General features: G+C 38.8%; 1 protein-coding gene across 1 annotated transcript in view; it reads right to left on the minus strand.

Moving 5' to 3' along the window:
• Positions 1–14,158, minus strand: part of RECK (reversion inducing cysteine rich protein with kazal motifs) — a 46,001-nt gene extending 31,843 nt beyond the window's left edge. The window contains exon 1 of the mRNA XM_053467616.1: positions 13,997–14,158. Coding sequence (XP_053323591.1) covers positions 13,997–14,096 — 100 coding nt within the window. The 5' untranslated portion in view covers positions 14,097–14,158. The remainder of the gene's footprint in view (positions 1–13,996) is intronic.
• Between the last annotated feature and the right edge of the window lie 1,509 nt (positions 14,159–15,667).

Below are 15,667 nucleotides of genomic sequence, written 5' to 3' on the forward strand. Positions count from 1 at the left end.
GCAGTCAGTGAGGGAAACAGCACTGGAAAAGTTCAATGATGCATTTGTACTTAGTGCGCTAATATAAATACTGGCTAACTTTCATGTCATTAATGCCGCCCAGTAAATATAGATTAAGTGCAGATATAATGTTTTCTTTTTTCTTTTAACTTTGTTACTTTATTTACCTAGCCTAGGCCAAAGTTTCAAGCACACAAAATGTTTTTCTTTTTAAATACAGATTAGTGCAGTGTTTGTAGTGCAGGGATATATTAAAAAAGTATCATTGCAAGGATTATTTGCTTATTTGAGCATTATACCAGCATTCTGACAATCTTTATTGGTGAAACCATCTTGTGCGTTACATTGATACATTGTAGCAAGTTGTGCCATTTTCATGTAGTTGAATAGATACTGTTATAGTTTAGTTTTCTGGTAACGTCTCTGTAATAAAATAGGACATCCCAAGGTAACCATATGAAAGGGGAGGATCAAGAACGGATTGTTTTAACATATCTATTGGGTTCATTAGTTTGCAAACAATGGATTTTTTTAACCTAGTGTAAAAATCAGGAAATTGTGAGGTTATAAAAATAGAATCTGCATTTTTTTCTCAAGCACAGTGTGAAACAGCCCTATCATATCCACTAATTATTTGGTGATACATTAGCTATGAGATTTATCTCGCACTTTCAGTGGTTATTTACACCAGCATATATTCTTGTCCATATAGCAGAGTAAAGCTCTATGGTGTTATTGATTAGTTGTTGTACTTTCAGCAGTTTGAGTGAAGGCGTGCCAAGGTGCCATCATCACTTATGATATAGTGAGGAAGTACCACATTTGCACGACCCTGATTATAAGACAATCCCCCGAAGTTTGAATATTAATTAAGGGAAAAAAAAAGAAGCCTGAATATAAGACTACCCTAAAGCCCCGGTGGAAGTGCCGTGGAGGTGCCAGCAGTGGAGGTTGTCTGCGCGCAGATGTTTCCCTGCTACCAGAGAGGAGGATCCTCTGCAGGGCTTCTATGATGGAGCACCGGAAAGGTCATGTGATGCCAGCGCTCCTTCTTAGAAGCCCCAGGGGAAGGGCCAGCAGCAGCGGAGGTTGCGAGAGAGGAGGATCCAGGTCCCCTGCAGCGCTGCGGGGGATCTGGATATTAGTCTTATAGACAGACCTCTATTTGAGGTCTGATTATAAGACGACCTCGAAAATAAGAAAAAACCGTGTCTTATAATCAAGCAAATGTCAACAATGTCAGGAGTCGAAGTTCAGAATTACGGCACCAGAAACCTAAGTCGTGAATTGGGAAAGGGAAGTGCACCGAGAAGTGCAGAGTCGCTGGGTCCTCTGGGACGTACGGCATAGCCCAGTTACAGCTGCCCTCCCCAGCAAGAATTTGATTAGTTCTCCACTCACATAATGAAAAAGAAGTACCAAAATGTTCCCATACATAATAGATCAGTAAAAGAAGCACCTTGACATAATGTGCATGACACTGGATGCAACTCACTTAGCAATAAAACATTGTATTGGAATGTGAGCTGGTTCAGACCTGCACATCTGGGCCACGCTTAAATTAAAAGGTTGTAAAAACAGTGGCAAAGACAAAAATAATACAGGCTTGAAAATGCTTTGCAGCATAAATTAGAATGTGCCAAGAATCAAAGTTAATTTAGGGATGTAAAACTCAAAATTCTGCTTCCGGCAAAACCACATGCAACAAACCTCTCATTAAAATATTTAAATCTGTTTTTCTATTTAGAAAGACATCTAATCTGTACTTAACAACCTAACAAACATACTCTGTGGCAAAGTCTTGTTTCTAGATGTAAGAGTAAGGTGAGAAGTCAAGCAAGTATTGAGAATAGGTAGGAACCTAGAACAAAATAGTCATAAGTTCGTCCCCTGATAACAATATGTCAATATACACTCACTGGCCACTTTATTAGGTACACCTTGCAAGTACCTTGCTGGCACCTTGCTGGACTCCCTTTTGCCTCCAGAACTGCTTTCATACTTTCTACAAGGTGCTGGAAACATTCCTCAGAGATTTTTGTCCATATGGACATAATGGCATCACACAGCTGCTGCAGATTTGTCGGCTGCACATCCATGATGCGAATCTCCCATTCCACCACATCCCAAAGGTACTCTATTAGATTGAGATCTGGTGAGGCCAATGGAGTGCAGTGAATTCATTATCGTGTTTAAGAAATCAGTTTGAGATGATGTGAGCTTTGTGACATGGTGCATTATCCTGCTGGAAGTAGCCATCAAAAGATGGTCAGCAACAAAACTCAGGTAGGCTGTCGCTTTTAAACGATGCTCAATTGGTACTAAGGGGCCCAAAGTGTGCCAAGAAAATGTCCCCCAAACCATTACATCACCACCACCTGAACCGTTGATACAAGGCTGGATGGATCCATGCTTTCATGTTGTTTACGCTAAAGTCTGACCCTGCCATCCGAATGTCACAGCTGGAATCGAGACTCATCAGACCAGGCAATGTTCTTCCAGTCTTCAGTTGTCCATTTTGGTGAGTCTGTGCGAATTGTAGCCTCAGTTTCCTGTTCTTAGCTGACAGGAGTGTCACCCGGTGTGGTCTGCTGCTGTACCCCATCTGCTTCATGGTTCGACGTGTTGTGCGTTCAGAGACGGTATTTTGCGTAAAGAGTAGTTATTTCAGTTACTGTTGCCTTTCTGTCATCTCGAACCAGTCTGCCCATTATTCTCTGACCTCAGACATCAACAAGGCATTTTCATCCACACAACTGCCACTCACTGTATATTTTCTCTTTTTTGGACCATTCTCTGTAAACCCTAGAGATGGTTGTGCGTGAAAATCCCAGTAGACAGCAGTTTCTGAAATACTAGACCAGCCCTTCTGGCACCAACAACCATGCCACATGCAAAGTCGCTTAAATCCCCTTTCTTCCCCATTCTGATGCTCGGTTTGAACTTCAGAAAGTCTACATCTACATGACTAAATGCATTGAGTTGCGGCCATGTGATTGGCTGATTAGCTATTTGTGTTAACAAGAAATTGAACAGGGGTACCTAATAAAGTTGCCAGTGAGTGTATATATACATACAAAATAACAGATACCCTCATAAGCATGCAATGTTATAGGTTTGTTCACCCCTCCCCACTATTCCATGTTAATTTATTATTCTACTCCCCATACGTAACATTAAAGAGCTTTCGGCATCTGGGAAGGCTGAAACTCAGCAGTTGGAGCAACTTGATGTAAGCATATCTGACAAAATCAACCATGGAGAGTTCCCAGCGGTCTGACGTGCAGGGCAATTAACTTTAAGTCTGTCAGTTTCCTGCAGGATGACCATGCCAATCAACGAGAACAACAAAAGAGGAAAAATTACTGGATCCTAAAGGTTAAGCCAATGCAGACCACAGCAGAACAAAAAACAAAACAAACAAACAGCTAATAATGATAATTACAAGCTCCACAGCCAACAAATTCCCACCTTGCCACAGTCCCCAAGTCAACCCACAACAGACCCCAAACTCTCATCCCTCCACAGCCCCCAAGTCACCACTCCACAGCCACCTAGTTATCTTATTCCTACTGGACGAAAATGAAGGCAATGCAAGATCTGTTCCTACTGACATCTGTTTCAGTGCTCCCTCATGGTGCATGCAGCTTCAATGCTGAATGCCTAGATATGCAGGAGCTCAGCATCAATAGCCAGAGCACAGTGAGAGGGAGCACTAACACACAGGTCTATAGTAATAGGTTAGAGGAACATCCATGATCTCCACCAACAGGCGCTGCTCCTCTAGTGGTGTACAGTTCGGTCCACCTTTGGAGGAAACCGTTTAGGTTGCATACCTTCACAAAAAAGCCCTGGATCAAGGTCCTTCTACATTTTATTTCATCATAACCTGATCAGGAATTAGACTAGAAACTGATCAGTATGTTTTAGCATTGTTGTTTTATTATATTCTTCCGCCATGGCTCTTTTTTTGTTTTTTTTGGATCAGGCGCCTATCAACTCCTTGCCATTTTATGTTGATCTCTACAGTCGATGTCTCTTTCTTTCTCGTAAAAAATATCAACTTGGCTCCCAGATTTCTCTAACGCCTACCTTGTATACTAATTTATCCAGCACTGATCTACAGTGTTAGAAGTAACAAGGACAGGTTCCATTTAAGTCAACAATGAATCCTAACAGTAGTTAGTAGTTAGTGGTAGCTTTCTATAGTGTCCCTTTAGTTGAATGTGTATTACTGAACGCTAAGTCTGTCACCCGGTACGCGTGTAATGGGCCATTTTGGATTGAAGCTCCCTCATCAACAATATGTAAATCACACAAGAACAAAATGCTAATAACATGTTTGTTTTATCTTTGTGGTTCAAGTTCCAAGCTTGCAGCAGCTCTGGTGTGCATTACGTAGTAATTCGAGGGGACCACACCCAGAAGAAAACTAACATCAAAAACAAGTCTATGTGGCACTTGCCTAACAAATTTTAAGATAAACTCTGCAAATGCCAGCACTCCAATAAAGCTTTCAAAAATTATTTGCAGTGAAGGATTTCAAAGGAAGAACACAATCCCAGTCAGGGGGCCAAACAGCTGCCATGAGATGAGATGTGGAGGTCACATGCTCTACAGATGGTATGTGTGGTGGAGAGACTTGTGTTAACAGAAGATAAAGGAGCACAGATAGCTTTGAAGTCGAGAGTAAAATTTATGCTGATTTGAAATGATGTGCCAACACTACATTCACACAAGGAAGTGTTCACCAGCAAATTGAAAGGTCTGTGGAAAAACAATAGGCCTTCAGGTGCATCTCCCTTTTATGCTATTTAAAATACAACTTGACATATATTTAGTTTCGTGTTCTTACTAAGTCCATGGACGTAATTTTATTTGTGATATTGTGTAAGATAACTGAACTTTGTTATGTCTTAGATTTCCACCTTAAAATTAACAGCTATATGGCCTTTGACAGAGTGATGTGCTTTAAATTTTCAATCTCAATCAAGTTTTCACTTTGAATTGGAGCTTAATCTGTTTTGGATATTACAAGACAAATATGAGAAGAGGCATAATAAATCAGGTGCTAGATTGGAGATCATGAAGGGACGCTGGTGCTGGAACATTTGCCTGGTGTGCCAGATGGCCATGTGTGTTACTTATCTAACGCTAAACCAGCTAAACTAACCACCATACCCCCATCACTAAACACTAAAGCCTACAGTAAAATTACTAATTAAAATAATGATAAACCACCTTGCAATTCCCAACAGTAAACAAACACTATTCTTCCAAATATAGCCTACACTCAAAAAAATGAGATTTTTAAAAATTTTTAAAACATTCTCCCACTGTTTTTACTCTGTAAATACTAAAAAATGCTAAAAAAAAAAAAAAAACCAAAAACATGTGCACCTACCTAACGGCTCATTGTCAAAAACAAGAATCAAAGAGTTAAATCTTTATTGGGGGTCACCTGGCTATTTTTTGTACAGTTTCTATGCTCTCTACTTCACAATCAAGTGTGGCTGGCTTTGCTATTTGGGTTGCAATCACTGTAATTGAACATTACAAGATTGGGGGACTGCAGTCTTTTCTTCCAGGACACAACAGCAACGCACCAGAGGTGACTTTTATTATTATAATTGACTTATACAAAGCCATCAAATCCGGCAGAGCTGTACAACTGGTAAACATCACGAGTAGTGCATAATACAACACACAAACAAAATGTAAGAAGGGCCTTACTCAAACAAGCTTACCGTGACATTCTATGTGCTGCATCTGTCGTTAGGGGCCATTGTAGCGTAGAACATTGTGTTGAGTGGGGGGCCTACTCTATTAGTTCTCAACCATAGATAAATCTATTCTTAATAAACTGCAGTGCAAGGTCTTTGTTTTTTGTTTGTTTAGATTTGTTGGAAGAAGTACTTTGTATACAAGTCCTCCTTTAAAACAACCTTCACTGAATGGAATCCTTGTGTTACACCTGCTCCTGGGACTGACAGTGAGTAGTAAGTGAGTAGTAACTCCTTAGTAATCAGGGCAGACAATCAAACATGTGTTTTCTTCCTATAATTTTTGTACTACAAGCAAAAACATCATTCCCCTAAGATAAAAGTTCTTATGCTTTAGTTGTAACATTGCATTTTGTGTAATAAATAATAATGTGTATATTCACATTATGGCACCATCAATTTAAGCAGTTTAGTAAATACTAGATGTACGTCAAACATCAAATAGGCAAAGATAATCATATTCTACAGCATTTTACTTCTGGATTATTAAATGATCCAATATTCCAGTAAACTGATAGGATTTTTGCTTATTTTTATATGTTATACATTAATAAGGACTGAAGACCTATGTATGCCACGAGAGATAGACGTTTGGAATTCACCTACCAATGCAACATTATTGGCTTCTAATAAAATATTATATATTGCGTTGATATTTCTGACCTGTTCATAGTCTGGAGCTGACTCCTTCTATTACACACTGTTGGGACCATATGTAAGACTCCCAATTGGTTCTTTTGCTTTTAGTATGTTATAGGTTGTTATCTCTGCTTGAACGCACATGACTCAATTAAGTGTATCCTTAAATGACAAGTCAAGGTTTCCACCAGGACCAGTATTAGAGCCATTTGGGTAACACATTTGGCGAAACTTCAAAGAATCTTCATGATGGTTTATTAAAAGGTTAATATTTCCTGAGTCTCAGGGTCAGCTCACTTAGAAAGTTCCTAGGTATGGTTCATCCAACAGTAAGCTGAGAAGGTACAGATCTCTTTTTAGCAGATGTGGAGCCAAGCATTCACATATTTAAGTATGCCCTTTAATGATATATCTCAAAGAAATATGATTAAAGACACTGCAAGAGAGACAGACAACCACACATCAACCACAGATGCCTGGAGAAAAAAAATAAAAACCACAAACGGAAAAAATGGTGATACTGACAAAAGGCGTCTTAAAGGGGACGCTCTGGGCATCATAGCTGAATGGCCCATTTAAATTCCCATATGTTCCCACTTAGAAACGCATTTAGGGAATTCTACAGAGCCCCAACCTCATGCATTTGCTTCCCCCTAGGCTTGCAGAAGATGCGTTTGGCCAAACACAACATTTTGCAAGCCAAAGCACTTGCGCAATATACTTACCGCCAACTAGCTCTAATGTTGGCTCACACAAGAGTTCCAGGGGATCTTACAAGACAAAAAAAGTGACCCCACTGATTTCGATAGGAGCATTTTCCTGCCACTGATTGGCTTCTTGAAGTAGCCACAAGTGGTGGGGACCGGGGGGGGGGGGTTGTATGCCACAGCTCTGGAGCTGAAACTTTGTTTTCCCTACAGGTTGAAGAATCCATATTGGAATATTTCCAAAGTACATTTGATACACACAATGTCTATATTCAGGGAATTTACCTGAATATCAGTTGGACACGGGTCTTCCTTTGCTTTTGTTTAGTGTACTTATTCTGTGTTTAATTCTTGTTTATTTTAACCTTCTTTTGTATTCACCTTTTCATATCTCTTACCATTATTGTTGTTTAAGCACTGTGTTTATCTTTACTTAGAATAAATGTAAAATTAGTAAATTCTTACTTTGGGTTCTAACTCATGGCTTTCAGGAATGTCTGGGATTATCAAGTTGCCATTTTTCTATTTAAGACTTTATACCTTGTTGGCTAAACTGGGTTTTCTGTAATGGGTATTCTTAAAACCTTAAATAGAACTTGGTGGTTGCAGCAAATGCATTTTTTGGGGTGGAGTGGTGAATAAGTCTGGGTTAAGGTATAGTTTCTCTGGGACCTGTGGGGAGAGGAACAACTGAGCCTGATGGCTAGTTCTTAATTTAACCCTTTTATGCCGTTACCCTAACATCATGGTAGAGCTGGCAGGTAGTGGCTCTGCATGTCTATGACAAGCTTTTATATGAAGTCTTTGCTGGTAGGTCTGTACAGGATGCTAAACTGTCCCTTTAATTAATCCAAGAGCAAAGATAAAAACCCATTGCTTGTTGCAATGATTGAAGTGTTAAACGTAGCATGAAAATAGACTCATCTGAGCCGTATCTGTTCTGTGAACACAACATACCTTATAGGGAGTGTTGGAATAATATTGTTGAAATTCCACCGCATTTAAAACAGAAATGATGCCCAGTGTTCTATTTGAAAGTATGTTGAAAATAAGAAATGAGTAACATTATTCAGTTTTTATTCAATAGGCGACGGGGATCAATTGTTTTTGTCAGTCGTATGATATTTGTGGTCACTTCATTTGATGAAACACCACACTAAGCCAATTCTTTATGGCATTGCTAATGAAGTCTGTTCCTCCGTAAAATGTAATTGGTCAGATTGTCTGGCTAAGTGATTAAGACAGAACCAACCTATTGTTTACCACAAAGCAGTATGGCAAGGAGACAACAGAACTAGGGGCTCGTATGCAGATCACTGAAAACAACATATTATGAAAAAACAACTGTTTAAAAACTCAGTATTTTAAAAAAAAACATGGTGGGAGTTATCCTTTAATAAAACACTTGTTCTGAGCACAATGACATCTTCTAGAGCTAAAAACATGAGATTTGCAACAGCCATTGGAGAGCAAAGATATGTCCAATCTGTCACTCGAGGCGCCTTTATATTTTACGGTGTACTTCTTTACACTGATATCCTTGTAAAACCCCTGTCTGACCTATATGTACCCTTTGTTCCAAATCTGGTGCAAGATCATAAAAATATATACTTCTCTCCCTTGGCAACCAAAGAATTCTCACAGAGACATTCTTACTTCCTGTAGTTTTATTGCAGAATTGAACTGAACTGATTTTAACGGGCTGTTGTTTTACAATTCTTAGAATTGTACTTCAGAATTTTCTTGGTAAAAAAAATAAATAAAAATAAAAAAATTATAATAATTTTTTGACATATATATATATATATATTTATATAAAGGTTTTAGAGAGAATCACAAACGCATTAGGTACACTCTAGCCCTTACATGCACTTTAACCCATACGATAACTGAACATCCAGGAGATGTGTTTGGCTGAATGTCCAACACATTAACACTGGGCACTGGCACTCTGGAGCTGCAGATTATTCAGCAGGTGTGTTTTGTTTTATTTTATCTTGCAGCCAAATAATGCATATTAAACTAACTTCTGAACGACGGCAGTGTGTGTGTTGTGTGTGTGTGTATATATATATATATATATATATATATCCATATCCTTGTAGGACATGTGTTTGCCTGACGTCCAAAACCGAGAGGACATCTTCAGCATGTACACACAGATCCAGACACCCCAGAGAGCAATCTTCAGCCAAACAATATGATAGAAAGAAAGTGAGCACGCTGGGATTTCCATACAGACCACAAGAACTCCACATTCTCCAGTGTGCAAGACAGAATTCTTGTGTTTTCTATTGTAAGCACTCAAAATATAGCTCATGTCTATTTAAAAAATATGGAAACTGAAACGACACACGTTTTGTTAACCTTGCTTCCAAAATCCTTAAGAAAAGTGCGAATCCTGGTGTGTTTCTTGTTTTCTATTGTAAACCCCCAAAATATAGTTTTGGTCTATATAAAAATATGTTGTTTTATATAGATATCTCCTTTCATTATGTATTTTTATAAATTTCCTTGTTGTTGTCTGCCACACTTTTCAACGTTTAGTTATTCATTAATAAAAAAGAAATGTTTTATTTTCTCCTTATAATAAGTGGTTTTGCCATGTCTGCTTAGTTCCTATTAAAAACTCCAGCTTAAAGGGACAGTTTATAATAATATAATATTTCTTTTAATCTGTAAATATCATTGTATTCCAAATTAAAGAGCGCAATATAGAAGGAGTATGTAAGAAGGCAGCAGAAAATAAGAAGGGACTTTGGCAAGGGAAATAGTTAAGCAGTTGATTTAAGAAAACAAGATAAAAATATATTGTCTTCTTTTTCTGGGTAAAATATTTACTTGCATTATTACAGCCAGACTGACCAAAGCGGTTTCCCAGAACATTCATTTGGTCCCGGAATAGCTAGTGTTGGCCAATAGAAAATAAATAAATTGAACGCACTAAAGTATAAATATGAATCTATAAATATCCCTGTAAAAACACAATGGGGTTATTGAGTTTGTATCCAGAAATGTATCTAAAAGAAAAATCACACGTGCCCGTGTCTGGTTCCTATATCTCATCTCCAGAAGGATATGGGCATTTGGGAAGGAGTTCAGAGGAGGGCTACTAAAACGGTTTGCAGGATGAGAAATATCAGGAAAGACTAGGCGAGCTCAATAGGTATAGCTTGGAGGAGAGAAGAGAGAAAGGAGATGTGGAAGAAACATTTTAATACCTAAAGGGATTTAACAAAGTACAGGAAGGAAGTTTATTTCAAAGGAGGAGAAATGTTAGAACAAGGGGTCATAGTTTAAAACTGAAGGGTCAGAGGCTTAGATGTAACGTAAGGAAGTTTTACTTTAACCCCATAATGACAAAATGTATTGTGTTCAATGGGTTTAGGGACCACCCATTGTCCTTAAGGGGTTAATGAGAGAGAGGTAGATAAGTGGAACAGCCTCCCTGCAGAAGTGGCAGAGGCTAATACAATGAGGGAATTAAAACACGCACGGGACATCCACAAAGCTGTTCTGAATCTAAGACAAAACCAAGGACTGATTACATTCTGTGTCTTTACATCAGGAAAAACCGACAGACTGTGTGGTCCTAATGGTTCTTATCTGCCGTCAAATTCTATGCTTCTGTGTATTTACTATTGATGCCCCATCGTACCATAAAATGTTATGCTAGATTGAAACATCTTGCGCTACCCAAAGAAAAAATCGTATAAAATGAGATTCTGATGCAAAGTCTCACAATTTGTTCTCATCCCCGTAGAAATTGATCCAATGAGCTGGGACACTCCAGTGGCTGAAATGGAGAAATAAACCACTTTTCACCGGGTTCGTTTCCTATACATAATACCCATTGGACCAAATAAAAAAAAAGTCCAAAATGGTTCACTCAAGCATCAACTGTTAAGGTATAGCGCATCATGTCCTACTACAAAAACACGTTACCTTCTTCTTTCATTTTTTTGGAAAAGAGTTACACTATTAAGAGTTTCCTAGAGGCATGCAGCATGCATTAAGTCAATTACAAGCAATTAGTACAAGTCAACCACAAACACACATGGTAGTCTCATTGTCATAGTTATCCATTAACCCTTTCAGAGACACAGGAGGGTGTCACTCCAAAATGTAAGTAACTGGTAGAACAACCCCACAGCCACAATATTAACAACAATGTACGCGACAAACTCCCATTTACTGAATATGACTTGGAATATCACTTATTTTTATTGCCGCATTATATGTGAACAAAATAGCATGTACTTGTGCCACTGCTCATATACCGTCCATTTACTTGAAATAGCTCGGAGTTTGGGAAAAATGTAGCTGTTCAAACATTTTTCTGTTTTCTAAACCAAAGGAAGCAGACACAGGAAATCAATCCAGCCCCTCACCCATCCAACGCTAACTTTTAAATATGTACGACTTCAACTGTTAGAAAAAAGAAGCCATTATATTCCCACAGATGAGGCCACCAAACATACCATGACTTGCCTCAATATTTCAAATAAACAGTCATTTAGAAATGCAATCCAGGAACAAAAACACAATATGAGTGTTTTTATTTTATTTTTATTAATAATGCAAATACTAATATAATATTTTAATAGCTGCTGTTCTCGCTGCCCTACTTAAAATGCATAGTTGATCAATGTTGCAGTAGATATATATATATATATACACTGAGATATATATATTCAGTTATATATATATATATATATATGTTATATATTCAGTTATTCAGTTATATATTTATATATATATATATATATAACTGAACAAAGAAGTTTTTGGTTTGCATTTTCTTGAAGTCCTAGTATTGCAAATAGGACGGAAAAGTGAGTGAATGAAAATGGCATTCTAACGCATCAGGGAACAGACAAATATAGGGCACAGGGCTGATCATAAATGGGAGTGAGAATAAACAATATCGATACCAGTGAGGAAGGAAAGAGTAATTACCGGTAGGTACTATAATTTAATCAAAGGATACATTTAAAATATATAAATATATATTTATTATTAATATTTATGCTGATATTACATTTAAATGTTTATCTGTAATATGTTTCCATGTTTATTATTTTATTTTTGTGCTCTTTTCAAAAAAAGCTTGAAACAAAAAGATAGATCCAAGGAAAATAGTGAGAATAATAATACCTTAAATTTGTCCTTATCATGTACTCTATGCACATAGTGTAATGGCTCATTTCCCTGATAACATTTACTTGTTGTTAACTTACTTTACTCAGAAGCTTGTGGATACATGGAATAGCCTCCCAGTTGAAGTGGTAGAGGTTAATACAGTGAGGGGATTTAAGCATGGGATAGGCATAAAGGTATCCCGAATCAAAGGAAAGCCTAAGGACTGATTATGGGTCTGAGTGTTTACATCAGAAATAGCGGGCAGAATTATCTGCTGTATACTTGTTACTTATGCCACAATAGTTGTGATCATTAGCTTTTGCGTATGAATTAGTCTCTGTAAATTAAATAATCAAGCTTTGTTGACGTAGCATAAATCGCTATAAATACTTTACATAGTTGCGTAGAAATGGACGTTGAGAAATCACCCTCTGTTACACTTCCTAGAAGCATGAGATATCATCTCTGGCCAAGCAAAACACTGAGACGTTTGTATATCAGTAATTTTAGCAGGAGGCAAATAAATTATATTATTCAAGGCCCTTCACCTACAGTGCAATGATCACGGCGTGAGATGTTTCCACTTTTCTTTTATAGAATTAGCAATGATTCTTAATGTAATAATTTATATTCATTGATGTGTTATAAAGTCTCTATTAAATGACAAAGTCCACCAGCTGAAGCATTTATTTAACTCTGATAAATATCTATATGACATCATTAATACATCACACACAGTACTGAACTAGTCTGTCCCACAGAACAAGCATCTGGCACATCTCATATGTTACCCCAGGGGGGGAGGGGAGGGAAATAGCAACAACCCCCAAAACAATAACATGCCTATAAACCATCCTTATATATATATATATATAATATATTATTATATAAATATATATATTATTGATTTCCGATACGTCTAAAATGAGCTAATTTAATATTACATTTCATTATAAGGAAGGTCAATATGCTCTGCAGAATGTAAGATGAGAATCCTTCTCAGGAGGACAGCAGAAATGCCATGAGGCTGGGCTGCAGCAACTTCACATCTGGTTCCAAGGACTACTGAGAGTTCTATAAATATATCCAAAAGTACTCCTTTTCTGCCCCGGGATCTAAAATATTTTGATTGCCCAATGCATCTGACATACTTGACCTTAATCTGAATGTAACTTAATAAAAAATAAAAATAAAATAGGTGTGGATCAAAAGTATTTTTATTTAATATTTTTTATGTGCTATTTCTCAGAGTCTGGGACAAAAGTCATCCCTTTGTATGTGATGTATTCAAGCCCCCTGATATGTAATATGTTATAAAGTCCCTCCCCTGTATCTGAACATATTCATGACATAGTGTTATTCGTAGATCGTATGTGACACGGACACTTCATTCCGTGATCGGTGTGAAAGTGACTCGGTGTGGTTTGCCCGATGTCACTGCTTGTGATGGTGCGACAGTGGATGTCAGAGGCGTTTATTGCACTTAATTGTTTGTCATTTCGGTAAGTATCGGCGCTGTCAGCTCTACACTTACCGGTTAACATAAACCGGGGTTACAGCTACGATATCCTTACAATGCATACAATGCATACAATATCCATACAATGCATACAATATACATACTATGCATACAATATACATACTATGCATACAATATTCATACAATGCATACAATAAGAGCTGCCTCCTCCCCTGGGCACAATATAGCCCTCCTCAGCCACTCACCCGCAGCCTCCGGGAGCAGCGCGACCAGCAGGAGCAGACAGAGCCCGGGCAGCCCCGGGGAGGCAGCCACCGACATGACCCGCACAGGAGCCGCGCTCATCACATCACCGCTGCTGCTACCCTGACCTCCTCCACTTTAAAGCCAGAATCCCCTCTCCTGCTTCCTTCCTTCTTCCCTTCTCCTCCTCTTCCCCTTCCACTCACTCCTCCTCTCCACTTGGATGTCTCCCTCCTACCAGCCCCTATTTCTCTCACTACCCCCCACATTCCTGCCTCCTTCCTCTGCACTTTAACTTTCAGATAAGAGAACGGAACTTTCAGTCACTTTTTTCAACTCATCCTAACTACTATATAGCGCCCTAGATCTTCCTTGCCACCAGTAGAAGCCATCAGCCCTCCAGCCATCAGCCCTCCAGCCATCAGCTCTCCAGCCATCATCCTTGAGCACTTTATTTATTCTGTTCTCCATTAGTACAGATGTTTTCTCCAGTTTAGGATTTTAGGTCTTTAATGCACAGGATCAAATTTCTGTTGTTTTTGCTGCCCCTGGTTCAACCATTTGTTTATTTTCTTGGCTGTTGTCAATTCATTGCCCTGCAAACCCCCAAAAGACCAGCCCTCAAATTCACTTACAACCAAGGCGGGCGAGCCAAATAAAACATACTTTGCTCTAATTAACCCAAAGCCTTTGCTTTTGATGAAGTTGCTCGGAAATCGGGTAATCTTGAAAGCAATTTCCAAATATTTTCTCCCCAAAGCATTTTTTCTTGGTGAGCATAGGGAGCGGCACACGTGTTGGTATCCATATGTCCACCAATAAGTCATTAAGGTTTAAAATAGACAGTGTGCCAACCATTTATTCTTTTTACTACTACATGTTAACGTCTAACTTTATCATACTGGGTTTTACTAACAAAACCTGTTAAGTTCTACATGAGATAATATTTTTGTCTATGGGGGTAACGTATTTATTATGACTTAAGGCTTTCTCCTGCAAGAAGTGTTGCTCCAGCTTACCTGCGACTCGCTGTTTAGTGAATACACCTCGCTGATACTTTACAGACACTGTTTTGGGGTAAAAAATGCTTCATACAGTTAATGGTGTATTGAAACCAGGATGCTGCAGACGGCATAACACTAACAGAACACTGTATGCTTGCACCCAGAAGAGCTTCTGGTCCCTGAGCATTAGCAGAACCGTTGACAACAGGCAGATAAATAAGTAAGTGGTTACACACTATTAATAAGAAAAGACAAACTAGGGAAGCACACAACCTAAAAAACATAAAAAGCATACACAGTCAGATTCCCGGGTTGGTGCCATACCTGGGAACTTCAATGCCCCGGCTACCCGGAGCCTTCCCTTGCGGGACGCGGTCAGGACTGCAAACTGACGGTGGGCTGGCCTGCTGACGTCAGGGGAGGTCCTGCTGATGTCAGGGGCGGTCCTGCTGATGTCAGGGGCAGTCCCACTGATGGTAGCGGGAAACACCCCCATTTCAAGGAAAAAATGGGCAGGGAGCGGGGCGTGTCAAGACCCTGCAACCCGGATGATTCGGGTCTTGAACTGGAGGAGCATAGCTCAGTCTGCAATCTCTGGGTCAAACCTGGAGAGTTCCCAGGTATGGTTGCTTAAATAATAATGAGCAATAAATACATAAAACAAAACAA

This window comes from Spea bombifrons, chromosome 5 (genome assembly GCF_027358695.1).
Source record: "Spea bombifrons isolate aSpeBom1 chromosome 5, aSpeBom1.2.pri, whole genome shotgun sequence".
In the NCBI taxonomy this organism is placed as follows: domain Eukaryota; kingdom Metazoa; phylum Chordata; class Amphibia; order Anura; family Pelobatidae; genus Spea; species Spea bombifrons.